This window comes from Sturnus vulgaris, chromosome 2 (genome assembly GCF_052056855.1).
Source record: "Sturnus vulgaris isolate bStuVul1 chromosome 2, bStuVul1.hap1, whole genome shotgun sequence".
NCBI classification, from domain to species: Eukaryota; Metazoa; Chordata; class Aves; order Passeriformes; family Sturnidae; genus Sturnus; species Sturnus vulgaris.
Genome location: NC_142244.1, coordinates 117038299 through 117052899, shown reverse-complemented (window position 1 = coordinate 117052899; position 14601 = coordinate 117038299). Strand labels below are relative to the sequence as shown.

General features: G+C 41.5%; 2 protein-coding genes across 2 annotated transcripts in view; one reads left to right on the top strand and one right to left on the bottom strand.

Annotated features, from left to right (window-relative positions):
- Nucleotides 1–14601, top strand: part of SIM2 (SIM bHLH transcription factor 2) — a 59348-nt gene that overhangs the window by 22893 nt on the left and 21854 nt on the right. The window contains exons 5-6 of the mRNA XM_088160500.1: nt 9807–9892; nt 12743–12942. Of these exons, the coding sequence (XP_088016626.1) occupies nt 9807–9892; nt 12743–12942 (286 nt within the window). The remainder of the gene's footprint in view (nt 1–9806; nt 9893–12742; nt 12943–14601) is intronic.
- Nucleotides 12260–14601, bottom strand: part of HLCS (holocarboxylase synthetase) — a 139115-nt gene continuing 136773 nt past the window's right edge. Inside the window, exon 11 of the mRNA XM_088160499.1 lies at nt 12260–13008. Within this exon, the coding sequence (XP_088016625.1) occupies nt 12999–13008 (10 nt within the window). The 3' untranslated portion in view covers nt 12260–12998. The remainder of the gene's footprint in view (nt 13009–14601) is intronic.

The following is a 14601-nucleotide window of genomic DNA, read 5'->3' as shown; positions in this document are numbered from 1 at the left end:
CTATATATCTATATATTTGCATATTTATATTTATATTTAATTTATACTTATATTTATACTTATATTTCTTTAATGACCTGAAGAGCCCATGCTACCCCTCTGATTTAATTTTCCTTCAGATTTTAAGTCTCCAGGCCATGACTCAATGAAAACCAGAAACCTCATGAGCTGTGGAGGCTTTGGAGAATTTCAGCTCGAACTTACAAAATCTTTAAGCTGATTTTTATTTGCATTGCCAACATAAAAAATGTAAAGCAATGGGTGCAGATGCCTGGCTATGAGAGGAGCCAAGAGCTGAGGGTGTTTGGGGTGGGGATAAGGAATAATTTCCCTCCCATACAAATTAAAATTTGGGAATGTTTCAGCAAATCACCTCATGTGAGTCTTCAGGCAAACTTTGCTTAATTTTAACAAATCCATTCTATTCAGCTGCAGTGGGTGAGCAGGAAAAATAAGAAAGAGGCAAATAAAAGAGGAGAATATTTTGATATCTGTTCCAGAGCGTGGCTGCTGGCTGTGCTCAGATCTCAGATTATTTCAGTGTCAAATATTGCTTGAAGAATTTCTGCTCTGCAGCACTCGGAGTGGTTTGGGTTGATTTGTGAGATCTCAAAATCGGAGTTTCACACTCTGTGTGCTGCCAGGGCTGACAGCAGCATCCCAGAGCCTCCATCCTAAACCAGGATGCCAGAAAAGCAATTTGGGAGTCCTGGAAGCCTGCAAAGTCGTGTTTGGGGCTGTCTGGAGATTTGGGGTCTTTCCTCAGTGCAGGTGCTTGCCCTGCCAAAATCTGACTCACCGTGGAATATCCTGAGTGGGGAGGGACCCACCAGGGTCACGGAATTCTGCATGGACCCCCCCAAAAATCCCAGCCTGGGCATCCCTGGCAGCTCCTGGAGCTCTGTGCCCATTCCCTGGGGAGCCTGGGCAGTGCCCAGCACCCTTTGGAGGAAGAACCTTGCCCTAAAATCCATCCTAAATCCCTCCTGGCACAGCTCCAGCCATTCCCTCAGCTCCTGTCCCTGTCACAAGGAGGAGATTTTTCTTTCTCCTGGTGGGAGAGCAGGAATTTTGGGAGGACAAAGATCAAAGTGTCTGTGAGAGGGCAGCAAAGCCCAGGGAGAAAAGCCTTCCTCCTGCCCTGAGGCTGCAGAAATCTCTCCTGCATTTTTCCAGGATGTGTCCTGGTGCCCAAGCGAGGCCAAAGAAGGAACTGGGCACTCCACACGGCCCAGGAACAGCACAAAATCGGATTTTTCCAGCAGAAAATACCAATAGGATCAGCACAGCTCCCCACAGGCTTGGGGGAAGCCGTGGATATTTTGATTTTCCAAGGGAGTTTGAAGAAAAAGGGTTGTGGAAGGGCCTCCTTGCAGAGCACACCCTGGCAGGGATCTCTGAGGGGTTTCTGATGGAATTCCCTGTGAATTCCTGTGCTCCATCAGGGTGTGGGAGTTTATTGCTCCCACGTTACATCTTCTTGCAGGGATTTTTATTTTTTTTCCAAATGAAGTAGAGAGATGAGACTTCTGGTTGCTTTAGAAAATATGATTTATTTTTCTTATCTTCTAAATGAAGAGTTCTTGTTCCAGGTGTTGAGAACGTGGCTAGAAGTCACAAGACTTAGGTTACCAGGTTTTTTAAGGACTTATTAACCAATAAAACACAGAGATATTTATGTTTCTAATCCAATACCAAGAAATTTTGTCTAATTACAGTGTGACCTTTCTTAGCTAATCCTGTTCTGACTCACAGACCTATTCTAAGACTTTTGTCATCTTTGCAACTTTATTCTTTATTTATCACCTTTATTCTTTCTATATCTTAAACTCTATAGTTAAACTTTTCTCAGCATGTCTCTACTTTAAGCTTTAAATCCACATTCTTGCTTCTAAGCTTGGAATCTTTTCCCAAGGCCTCAGTTCAAATCCTGTGTTCTTTTCTAGACTTTGGTTTACAGGCCCATTATTCTGAGAATTCCTTGCATTTTGAATTCCAAGGGTGGAAGGACAAATCCAAGCCCTGCACAGCCCATTCCCAGCCCATGTAGAGGGAGCTCAGTGTGGCAAAAGTCTCTGGGGGAAGAACTTTTTCCTAAATATTCTCCTAAATCCCTCCTGGGCCAGCTCCAGAGGTTCCCTGGCTGCTGTCCCTGTGCCAGAGCAGAGGTTGGAGCTGGATCTGTTCTGGAGCTGCAGCTCCTGAGGAATTTCCCCTCAGTCTCCTCCAGCTGGACATTCCAAGGTCCCTCATCCTCTCCTCTTCCCTTTCCAGACCCTTCCCCATCCTTTAGATGCTCCCAAATAATTTTATATCTTCCTTATATTTGCTCACACACAAGTCTGGGAGGAGCACTTGGAACATTCCCACATTTCCCATTTCCTGAGGAGGAAACTTCTCCAGGCAGAGCTGAGATCCCTTCTGAGGGCAGGAATTTAAACCCAAATCTTCCCAGCAGCATCTCCCCTCTGCTCCAGCTGGACATTCCAAGTGTCCTCTCCTTGTGTGGCCTCTCCAGACCCTTCACCACCTTCGTGCCCATCCTTTGGGGCCTCTCTGAGAGCTTTTAGGTTTTTCTTCTATGGTGGCACCCAAAACACCCCAAAACAGCACCCGGGGTGAGTTTGATCAACAGCAGCTCCAGAATTTCCTGCAGGACTGTGAGGAGTTTGTCCCTTTCCTCTCCTCACAGAGAGGAATCCAAATATCCAAATTTAAGCTCACAGAGCTTAAATCCAAATATCCGGGGCAGTCCAAGCTGCCAGAGCTGAGCAGCAAAGGGTTTTGGCTCTGGCATGGGGAGGGGACAAGGCTGGCAGGGGTTTGGGATGTGATGCCACCACCCATATCCAGGGGTGAGGAGCACTTTGGATGAGGCTGAAATAGGGGCTGGGTTTCAGGATTATGGATCACATCCCACAGGGTCTTTGAAGGGAAAATGGAATGGCAGCACAAGCTGGGATGAACATGATCAACCAGGACCTTAAGGACTGAAATGATGCTGCAATCGAAACATCTGGCTTGCTGCTCTGTCTCTCTGTAAAAACTGGTTTTGCAGAAATCGTTCTTTCCCAGCTCCCAACACAGAGTTTAAGGCTTGCAGCAGGGCAGCAACATTTCCCAAACCATCCATCTCTTATCCTGGCAGCTGCTAGGAGCAAGAAAACAAGAAAATAATAATAAAAAAAATATATATATATTTGCACTGCAGGTTAACCAGGACAAGGAATGAATCAATGCTGCCCTTCCACGTGTGTTTGCAGTCAGACATTGTGTGCCTCTTATTGCTTTCAGATGCTTTTCCTGGGATTTGAAAGCTTTAAAACTCATCCAGAGCTTCCCAAATTTTGCTGAGTCACGCAAAATTAACATTCCCCAGAGCAGGGAAAGAAACGCGGGAGTTCCTGCAGCCAGCCCAGTTTTGTGCTAACAAAGTGGATAATTCTGAAATGATGAGTTACAACCTGGAACGTGGAATACATTATGTCAGCCTTTCTCCACTCCTCTTGATGCTTTAAGGGCTCTGTTTCCCTCAGCCAAGAAGAAAAATCCCTGTGCTGACTTTTCTTCCACCTTCCCTACACGCAGAAATTTTATATTTAAAATGGGAGTAGAAAAATTTTGCATCTGGCAAGGTGTTTTTTTTGCATGAAGTTATGAAGAATTTTTCTAGTAGCACACGGGCAAAATACCAACATTGAAAGGTATTTTAATTGTCATGAATTTAAAAATATTTTACAGGAGAAAAATTACTGAGAGGTAATGGCTTAATGTGATCCCGTTGCCACTGTTTGTTAGGGTTACTTGAAATCTGAGAAACCTAGAAATTACCATTTTATAAATTATAATTTAAAAATTATAAATTTTGATGTGGAAAAGAGGGCACATTGCTGACAACTCATTAAAACATCTCTTTTCATTGGTAATTAACAGTAAAATAGAATCAAAGCAGAGTGTCTCAGACTGTGAAAATCTGTTCTTTTCCTTTCCCGCTGACTTCCTTCCCCAAAAAAACTTTGGAAGCTTCACTTAGAGGAGCAAAGGAGAATTTAGGCCAACGTCAGTAAATGTTTGAGTTTGGATATGAGAGGAATGATAATAGAGAATTTCCCCTCTGCAGCACTGCCAGGATTCTGAACACGGGCAGGAAATAGAAGAAACTGCCCAAATGGGGAGGAAATTTGGACACTTTGTGCAAGTTTGGAGCTCCAGGAGGGGCTGACAACAGAAATGGTTGCTTTTCTACCACAGCAAAGCATTACCAGGGAAAACCAAGGTGCTTGCAAACCCCTCTTTGCCAATCCTGGATTTCCACCTTCTGGGATTGTCTTGAAACTGTGTTTTGAGCCCTACCCCTCATTTTTGGTTTGGAATTTTTGCCACCCTTGCTCAGAATTAAGGGATGGAAGTTGTGGCATCTTGTATCCTGTTCAGCCTGGGGAACAGGAGGTTCCAGGAGACCTCAGAGCCCTTTCCAGAGCCTGGGGGGCTCCAGGAGAGCTGGAGAGGAACTTTCTCATGAGGGCATGGAGTGACAGCACAGGAGGGAATGGTTTTAAACTGACAGAGGACAGAGATCGGTGGGATATTGGGAAAGAATTCCTATCTGGGAGGGTGTGGAGGGGCTGGGATGGAATTCCCAGTGAATCTGTGATCCCTGGAAGTGCCCAAGGCCAGGCTGGAGCACTCTGGGGTAGTGGAGAGTGTCCCTGCCATGGCAGGGGTGGGACCAGGATGAATTTTGGAGATGTTCCTCTGCTGGGAGGAAAGGCTGGGAAATTGGGATTGTTCAGCCTGGAGAGGAGAAGCTTTGGGCTGAGCTCAGGGTGGCCTTGCAGGGCCTGAAGGAGCTGCAGGAACCATGGAGAGAGACAATTGCCAAGGGATGGAGGGACAGCACCCAGGGAATGGAGGGACAGCACCCAGGGAATGGAGGGACAGCACACAGGGAATGGCTTCCAAGTAGGACTTGATGGGATTTTGGGAATTAGGAATTGTTCCCTGGGATGGAATTCCCAGATTTGCTGTGGCTGCCCCTGGATCCCTGGAATGTTCAGCTCCAGGTTGGACATTGGGACAGTGGGAGGTGTCCCTGCCATGGCAGGGGTGGCACTGGATGATTTTTAACTTTCTTCCAACCCAAGCCATTCTGGGATTCTTTCTGTCTCTCCCAAATCCATAACCTTGTGCTCACCAAAGAAAAGCCAAGATCCTCCAGAGCTCTCCCAGCTGTGTGGGACCCAGATGTTCTGCAGATCCCACAGAAATCAGCAGAGCACGTGGGACTTGACAGAACAGAGCAGATCCAACCAAAAAAAACAAAACTGAAAAGGGACAAAAACGTGCACAGTGTCTGGGGGATGGGAAGCAAAGGGTTTATCCAGATAGGGATTTTTTATTATCTGTGTTTTCAGGCCAGAACAGTCCAGCAGGGACATGGGGACAGGTTATCACACAAGAAAATAATAGTAATAATATTAATAATATTATTATTATTACAATTATTATTATCATTAATATTATTGCTATTATTTTTGTTGTAGTAGTAGTTGTTGTTGTTGTTGGAACCCTAGAAATTGAGAATTTTAGGCTTTCTGTGCTGACAAGCACTAACCCCCACAAAAACTCTGCTTTTGACCTAAAGCTGTGAAAGAAGCTTCCAAAATTGAAAAATCAAACTAAAATCACAAGTGTGCAATTTAAATGAAAGTGTGTAATATCATGTCATAAAAAAATTAGAATGCAAAGTTTTAAAATATAAAAATATATAAAAAGCAAGATAAAAGTTTTAAAACAAGAGTTTCATCTTTCTTCTTCACCTTCTTCTTCATAAGTCTAAGTAATCTTGTTTAATTAAGTTAAAAAATCCACAACACAAGACACAAGTAATTAATTGCTAAGTTAAAAATGAAAATAATTTAAGGGTCCGTTCTTACTAAAACTTTAACTCCTTAAAAAGGTTTGTAAAAAAAGTCTCAATTTTTAACTTGATAACTTTAAATACTGTAAAACTCACAAACTGTAAAACACAATAATTGTTGCTGTTGTTGTTGTTATTATTATTATTCTTCTCTAAAAATGCATTTCTTTTCCATTTTCCATCTCCTCCACTAGAGCTGGAATTTTTCTGTGGAGCAGACACAAATCACTGGCTGTGGCAAGAGTTCCCAATTTTAATACTTATTTCCATATTTTTTTGTGTGTGTGTAGTGATAGATGAGATGCCCCATTCCTGAAGTTTTAGGAATATTCTTTTACAAAGTGGTTCTGCACCAGAGCAATGTCATATTTTGCAAATGTCAAAATCTAGAAATGGGAGATAAAAGAGCAGCTTTTCCATCAGAGAAAACAAAGGCATGAGAGGTGAAGCTGTGGGGGAAAAAAATTCGTGGTGATCTTTTTTTCTCCCTCCACTGAGCAACCACAGGATTCTGTGACTGTTTTCTGTCAAAAGAGATTAAAGATGGATTGGAAAGCAAAGATGAATTTCAGAGTTGCTCCTCTAGGGATGGACAATCCTGGCTTCCATAAACTAAACCATAATTTCATAGAAATGCTCAGAGAATCCTCCTTGGCAGTGGTGCAAAGGGAATGAATAAATGCACAAATTCTTTATCCAAAATATCAAGACTCCTTTTCTTTACCATGGCACTTGTTCTGTTTATGAGAGTATGAAAATACAGATCTGTGAAATAGAAAAAAGCTGATTTATTCTTGCCTTAAAGTCAAACTGTATGGCAGGATGTGCTAATTAAAGAAAAGGGATTAATGGAGAGGAGACACTTTGTAGAAATGATGTTCTGGGAAAGAAATCCAACTCCTCTGCGTCCACACTGCCATGGATTTTGTGTGCTCTTATTCCCAGGTCACTGTGTTTCAGCTCTGGGAGGGTGTTTGGACAAATCTGAATGAAGCCACTTAATTTCTGCCTCATTTATAGCTTTTACTGAATCTACTGAGCTCCATCTGTTCTGTAAGCTGAGCAGGAAATTGGGAAATAATGATTAAAATGGAAATAATTGTTAGAACAGAAAAACCTCGATGAGGCTGATAAGGGAAACATGGATTTGGGTAAAAAATAAATAGGGGTGCATTTGAAATGGATATCCTGGACATGGATATGGGCCCTGATTTCATGAAATCACAAAATCATGGAGTGGTTTGGATTGGAAGAACCTTAAAAATCATCCAGTGCCACCCCTGCCATGGCAGGGACACCTCCCACTGTGCCAATGTCCAACCTGGCCTTGGGCACTGCCAGGGATGGGAAATCCACTGGAATGGAATGGAATGGAATGGAATAGAAATAGAAATAGAAATAGAAATAGAAATAGAAATAGAAATAGAAATAGAAATAGAAATAGAAATAGAAATAGAAATAGAAATAGAAATAGAAATAGAAATAGAAATAGAAATAGAAATAGAATAGAATAGAATAGCTGGGATATCTGTGTAAGATTTGCTGCTCTCTCCTGGATTATTTTGGGTCTCATCCTTCACCAGCTGATGGCTGCAAGGTGTTGGTTTCACCTTTTCTCTATAATGAATTGAATAGTTTATACATAGAATTTTTAACATTTTTAACACTCCGAGGAAAGGTGTTCACTTCACTTCCAATGATGCATTTAGATAAATTAACATTCCTGAATAATTAAATACTGTGGCCAAGCTTCAGTTATTAGATGAATATTCTCTAATAATTAAGAAGCTTATTTTCCCTTAGTGTTTCTTACCTTGTGGTTCAATCATAACATTTTATTATTCATTATTTTCTCTTTTGACATTCATATCTATGTACTTAACCCAGAGATCTCCTGACCTTTAAAAACTGGCAGCACTTGATTGAGTTTTTTTCTTTTACCTCTTTTACCTTCTTGACAGCCCAAATCTCTCTGGGCTCCCACATTTGCTTGAAAGAACCCCAGTGATATCAATAATTTCATTACTAAGTCTAGATGCTGCATGTTGTTATTTTTTTCCAATTTTTTCCAAACTTAACTGATTTCTCCTATTTGAATATTCAGTGTCTCCCTCTTTGTTTGCTAAACCTCATTTTCTACATCATTTCATCTACATCATCTCATTTTCTACATCATCCTCATCGGAGTGGAGAATCTTTCTTGCATCAGGTACAGCCTGGATGTCATATCTTGACTTTTGCTTTATACTGATGGATGTGGCAGCACCCAGCAGGATTCCAGGACTCTTATTTCCCATTTAATCAGCTTTACAATTGCAAATTTAATTCAGTTCTTTTTCACTTCGCTGCCCATTTCTGCTACTTTTGGGGGCGCTGGGAAGGGGTCACACTGGCAAAGTTAATATGAAAATTAATTAATGATGGATATTAATTCGCTGTCTTGCACATCCAGGTCGTTATGGGAGGGGTTTGGTGCCACCTCTCTGCTCCAGCAGGGCCATCCCAGAGCACAGGATTTGTCCAGATGTGTCCCTGCTGTGCTGCTCTTTGGTCACTCCTGTTGAATCCATGGATTGCATGGATTTATTTAATAAAGAAATTCATGGATTTCATGTTCCCAGCTTCCCCAGAGTCATTCCTGACTCATGGATGAGGCTTCAGCCACAGCAAATCTCTGCTGTGTGGCTTCCCCCCACCCAAAAATTTGTATTTGTATAAATTTGTGTTTGAAACTCTGCAGTGGATGTGCCAGCTCCTTCAAGTGCCAGCTTTTCCCCACGGGGATCTAATTCTAATTAGAGACATAAATGGGAAATTCAGATTCTCAGGAAACATTTCTTTCCTCTCCTTGCTAAATCTTTTTTCTGTGCTTGTATCTTCAGACCTTTAAGCCCAGAATTTAATATACAGAACATGTTGGTTGCAGGCAGTGGTGTGAGGCCAGGAGGGGTGAATTGGGTGATGGAGGCACGAAAATCAGGAGTAAAACTCAGCAGTTAAATCAAATTAAAGAGAGATCCCAACTGATGACGATGGATTTTGGTTAAAACCCTGTGGGGAGTTAGGACAAAGATCAGAACTCTTCTACTTCTCTGATTTTCCTATTCACAGTTGTACTAAATGACTTTTCTTTCTTGTCCTAAAAGAGTTCTGCCAAACTGCAACCTTCAGTAAAAAAATCAGAATTATTCCTGGTGTCTGAACCATTCTTTGAGAGTAACTCCCATTACAGATAATAACATCATATTCTATCAGAACATTCCTGCCTCATATTCTTGCCAGAAAATCCGTGTGCACCTGAGCAATGACTCCGTGAGGAATGACTTTAAACCTTTTTGGATGTTATCCCTGAAGATATTTGTTTAAAAACAACTTTATTGTTTAAAAAAAAAATAGTTTTGGAAGTCAGGTAATGACACTGCACATAGAACCCCAAAGGTCTGGGCATGAGCAGCCACGTGCACTCAAATGATTACAAACCCACTGAATTTCCTTGTTTCTCATTTTATTTATTTATTTATTTATTCTCATTTATTTATTTTATTGTTATTTTGGAGATTCCTTTAATTAATTAAAGGACGCTTTTCCTTCCCTTTACCAATAAGGACTGGTGTTAGTTGGTTTGAACCGAGGGAATTCCTTGTCAAGGGTGGTAAAACCAGAAATTTGGAAACCTGATCGTGCTGAGTTGTCCAAATTTCACAGGGAATCCCTGACAGGAAGGTGAAATAAATCCTGAATACAGAGATGGGGTGGGAAAGGAGAATTGCTGATTTAAAACTGAAACATCAACACCTCCGGAAAAGGCAATGCCATGGGCAGATTTGGGATGTCTAAATAAAGAATAAATCCAGGAATAAATCAGCAGTGTGCTTTGTGCTTTCAGAATATGAAATTGAGAGATCCTTTTTCCTGAGGATGAAGTGTGTCCTAGCCAAGAGGAATGCAGGGCTGACGTGCAGTGGCTACAAGGTAATGTACAGAAATGACTTTTCCACCCCTGAAATATTTGACAATTGACAAGTTTATTTCTTTGGGCGTTTGTTTCGGGGTTTTATTTTTACATTCGTGTAGCTGAGAGCAAAGTTGGTGATGAAAAGAATCAGAGAAGATTCCCCCAAACGCCCTCAGTAATTCAAATTTCAATTTTGTGGCACATTTCCTCACCTTGGTCCCTGGGAATTTTCTGGAGCCCAGCCCTGACATCTCGGTCTCATTCCCCCATGGAACAGGAACCCAGACACAGGAATTTGGAAATTTTCCACATCCCACCCCCTTGGCCTCAACACTAAAAAAAAACCCCAGCACTGCCATCACCCCAGGGTGGAATTGTACTAAAGCACCAAGTCTGTTTATAAATCTTACAGTTTGTGTGATTCTTTTTTTATTTATGACATGAAATCAGAAGCCACAGCAAACGCTGAAGTTGTAGAATAACAGCTGTAATTTGAGTAATTTTATTTTCAAATTTGCAGTAGTTTTCATTTTCATCTTTACAGGCAGGTTTTATCTTTAGAGTTGTAATAGATTTTATTTTCAGATTAGCAGGTAGCTTTTATTTTCAGATTAGCAGGTAGCTTTTATTTTCAGATTTGCAGTAGCTTTTATTTTCACCTTTGCAGTAACTTTTTTTTTCAGATGTGCAGGTAGCTTTTATTTTCAGATTTGTAGTAGCTTTTTTTTCATCTTTGGAGTAACTTTTATTTTCAGATTTGCAGTAGCTTTTATTTTCAGATTTGTGGTAGTTTTTATTTTCATCTAAAGAGGCAGTTTTTATTTGCAGATTTGCAGCAATTTTTTATTTTCAGCTTTGCAGGAAGCTTTTCTTTTCAGATTTGCAGTAGTTTTTCTTTTCATCTTAAGAAGCAATTTTAATTTTCAGATTTTCAGTAATTTTTATTTTCAGATTTACAGGCAGTTTTAATTTTCAGAATTGCAGCAGTTTTTATTTTTATCTTTACAGGTAGCTTTTATTTTCAGATTTGCAATAGTTTTTATTTTCAGATTTTCAGGCAGGTTTATTTTCAGATTTGCAGTAGTTTTTCTTTTCAGATGTGCAGGGAGCTTTTATTTTCAGATTTGCAATAGCTTTTTATTTTCAGCTTTGCAGTAGTTTTTATTTTCATCTTAAGAACCAGGGGTTTTTTTCAGATTTGCAATAGTTTTTTTTATTTTCAAATTTGCAGGTAGTTGTTCTTTTCATCTTTACATGCAGTTTTTATTTCCAGATTTGCAGTAGTTTTTATTTTCAGATTTGCAGTAATTTTTCTTTTCAGCTTTGCATCTGCTGCTCTCGGAGCTGCTCAGGTGAACTTTGCCTCCATCAGGGAGGGTCATTCCTTCATCCTGGTGGGGATTCCTTGTGAATTGTTCCAAACCCAAAAAGCCAAGGCTGGAGGAGGAGCAGAGCTCTGCAGGAATGTGCTCAAGGTGCAGACATGGACCTGGATGTTTGCACTCCTCCCCACCTGCCTGCACTGATAATTTGATAATTCTTCATTACACTGAGCCCTGTTTGCTCAGCTGCTCCCCAGCAAAAATGCTTCTGTCCCAAAGCTGAATCTGAAATCAGCTGAAAGAGCAGAGCTTGCAGCCCTGGGATCTCCACGTGGCTTTGGGGAGTTTTTGGGTTTTTTAATTCCCAATTATCCCTGTTAATCAGAGGCATCTCTTTCTTTGCTCACTGTTAAAAGTTTGCACAGTGAAAAATCAAAGGATTCTTTCATCTGGAGAGATGTTGGCCTAAATTTATTCCATTTCACTGTGCTTAAAGGCAGGACTTAATTTTTAAGACATCACCTCATTAGCTGAAGCACAGAAAAAACTCATGGACCGAGTGATGAGGAATTGAGATCTGCTGAGAGATTTTACTGTGCTTTGGCTAAACTTTGAAATCACTGGACAGGAGGAAGTTTAAGCAGGAGGAGCCTGTTTGCAGGTGATGTTTGGTAGGTTGTTTAGAGCACTAAATACACCGAAAATTAATTCCTTTCCACAGGACACAGTTAAAAGCCAAACAAACAGAGAAATTCAGCTAAAGGATGTGATATTCCTGCTGCTTGGACCAGAAAACTGGCAGGGGCACGGATGATTTCTGAACACCAGCACCACACTAAATAAATCTTCTGGCCTGGAATAGTCCCCAAGTTACATTTCCCCCTCCCTTTAGCTGACACTGAATTTTTACAGTCTAACACTGTCATTATCACCTCTGTGAACAGCAATTGTACCCAGGGATCCCGAAATCTGAGCTCAGGACCTTGGCTTTGGTCACGTGTCAAAAAAGAAAAAACAAACCTCTGAACTTGAGCAAAGAACTTCAAACTCATTTCTCGTGCATTTGCATAAACATCAGATAATTTTTATTGTGTTGTTATGCATCAATGCCCACTGGGTTTTTTAAGTGCCTTTTTAAAAAGTGCCTTTATTTACATTAGAGTAATAACTCATTAAAATTTAAATGTTTTTCTTAATCTTTGAGTGCGTGGGAGAGAGATGGACATTTTTTAAAAAGCAACTTCCAGATTTTTTTTTAATCAATGAACAGGATTTCTGGCTGTATCTACGTGAAATCTATATCAAGGAGCTTAAAGTATTAATTAGAAAGCAATTAGGCAGTCCCCAGAGTGAAGGAGCTGTCAGCAAACACAAAACTGCACTTGCTGAGTCTTAATCTCTATTTACAAATTAACTCAATCAACAGACAACCCAGAATTTAATGTTTTTTGGGGGAGTGTGTCTTTATGAGCTCATTGGGACTGGGAGGGCAGCAGATGTGGGGCTTTTCCATCCCATCCTGAGGGTGTTTTTCCCTTTTTCCAGGTGATCCACTGCAGTGGCTACCTGAAGATCCGTCAGTACATGCTGGATATGTCCCTGTACGATTCCTGTTACCAAATCGTGGGGCTGGTGGCCGTGGGGCAATCTTTGCCTCCCAGTGCAATCACTGAGATCAAGCTCCACAGTAACATGTTTATGTTCAGAGCCAGTTTGGATTTAAAGCTGATATTCCTCGATTCCAGGTGAGCAGCTCTTTCATCTCCGGCATCGTGTTAAACTGCCGTGGTTTCCAAAAGGGTCAAAACATCCTTGAAAAAAAAGAAATCAACTATGCCAAAATAGATTTGGAACTCAGAGCCTTCAAAGCCTGTCAGGCAGCTGGATAAACCAGACTTTGTCTGGAATGCCAAGAAATCAGAGCTTGTCCAATTTAACCTGGAGTTACCTGCACTTTTAGGGTAAAAGCTAAAAACTAAGATAAAAGGTAAGAGCTTCTTGCTGTGAGGATTGGTGACAGAAGCAGTGACACTTTATTATTTGAAAGGACACAAATTTTATCATAGAAAGCCAGCAAAATGAATGAGGATGTACCAAAAAAACCCAAAAAAACAATCCCAAAAGTGGAACAGATCAAAGAACTGGCTGGGGTCATCCAGAAAGCTTTTGAGAGAGCAGTAAGGAAAGAGAGTTTTGTCTTTTAGTGTAATGCTTTAACCATGAAACCAGCACTAATAATGGGGTAGTTAAAATGGAAATTAATTCTTACACAAGAAAACAGGACCTTCTGAAACAAAATTTTGGGAAAAACAGCTGAGGAAGGAGAGCTCTGCCTCCACTTCAGCTCAGATGAGCTCAGATGAGCACAGAACCAGAACTGAAATTCATTTCTCTGGGTTTGGAGCAGCAGCTACTCTGTGGGATACAATACTTTGTCCAGTGCAGTCCAGGAGACCTTGAAGGAAAAATCCCAAATACACAAAGTATCGACAAGACGATCATTCTTCAAAAATCCCTTCCTGTGTGTCCCACATTCCCCGTTTCCCTGGCGGGCTGGATTTGCAGGGAATATATTCTTGCGGGGAATATACTCATGCAACGAATATGTGAGCAAACCTCAGTACCCAAGAGAGTGGAGCTCCAGCAGGCCAGAAGAAGCTTTTCTCCGTGCTCAGCCCAGGAGACAGTGGCTCCATCAGCTGCTGGGACACAAAGGACTCGTTGTTTCTGGAAGCCTTCCTCGTTTTTTTGGCACGCGTCGCTTCGTGCCGCGGCTACAAAGGAGCACGAGGGGGTTCAGCGACACGTCCTTGCATGTGGGGAAAAGGAAATGATGTGCCTGGGAGGAACTGCCTGCAGACAGAAGTGTCTTCAAAGGCCACAGAACAAGCTGAGGTGTTGACAGGAGCAGGGATAGACCCAGAGCTGTTGCAGAGCTGTGTTTACCCAGGAGCAGATGGGTGTCATCCACACACGGGACAAGCAGGGGAATTCAGCCTCACCAAAGCCTTTTGCTCTCCCAGCTGAGCAAACCAAACTGTATTTGCTTAAAACAGGGGTGTATTAGGAGTTAGAAAAAAAACTGGTTTCGGGCTTGGTTCTGATTTCCATGGATCTTGAGATGTAACAGTCACAGCAGACAGCATGAAAGCCATGGGAAGGAGCAGCTCAAAATCCCTTTCTAGACACCTGACACAACAGCAAGCACACAGGAGTTCATTCACTGAGGTCACTGGAAGGAGGAGAAGCCACTTCCCTCCAAAGTGAGCTGCTCACCCTGATTTTTGTGGTTCATTCATTGCCAGGGGGTTTAAAAAGAGTTTGAAGAACTCAAGAGACCAGAACTGATCCCTGGGGCGAGCTCTGCTTCCTCTGAGTGTCCTGTCACCTGCACAGCCCAGCCT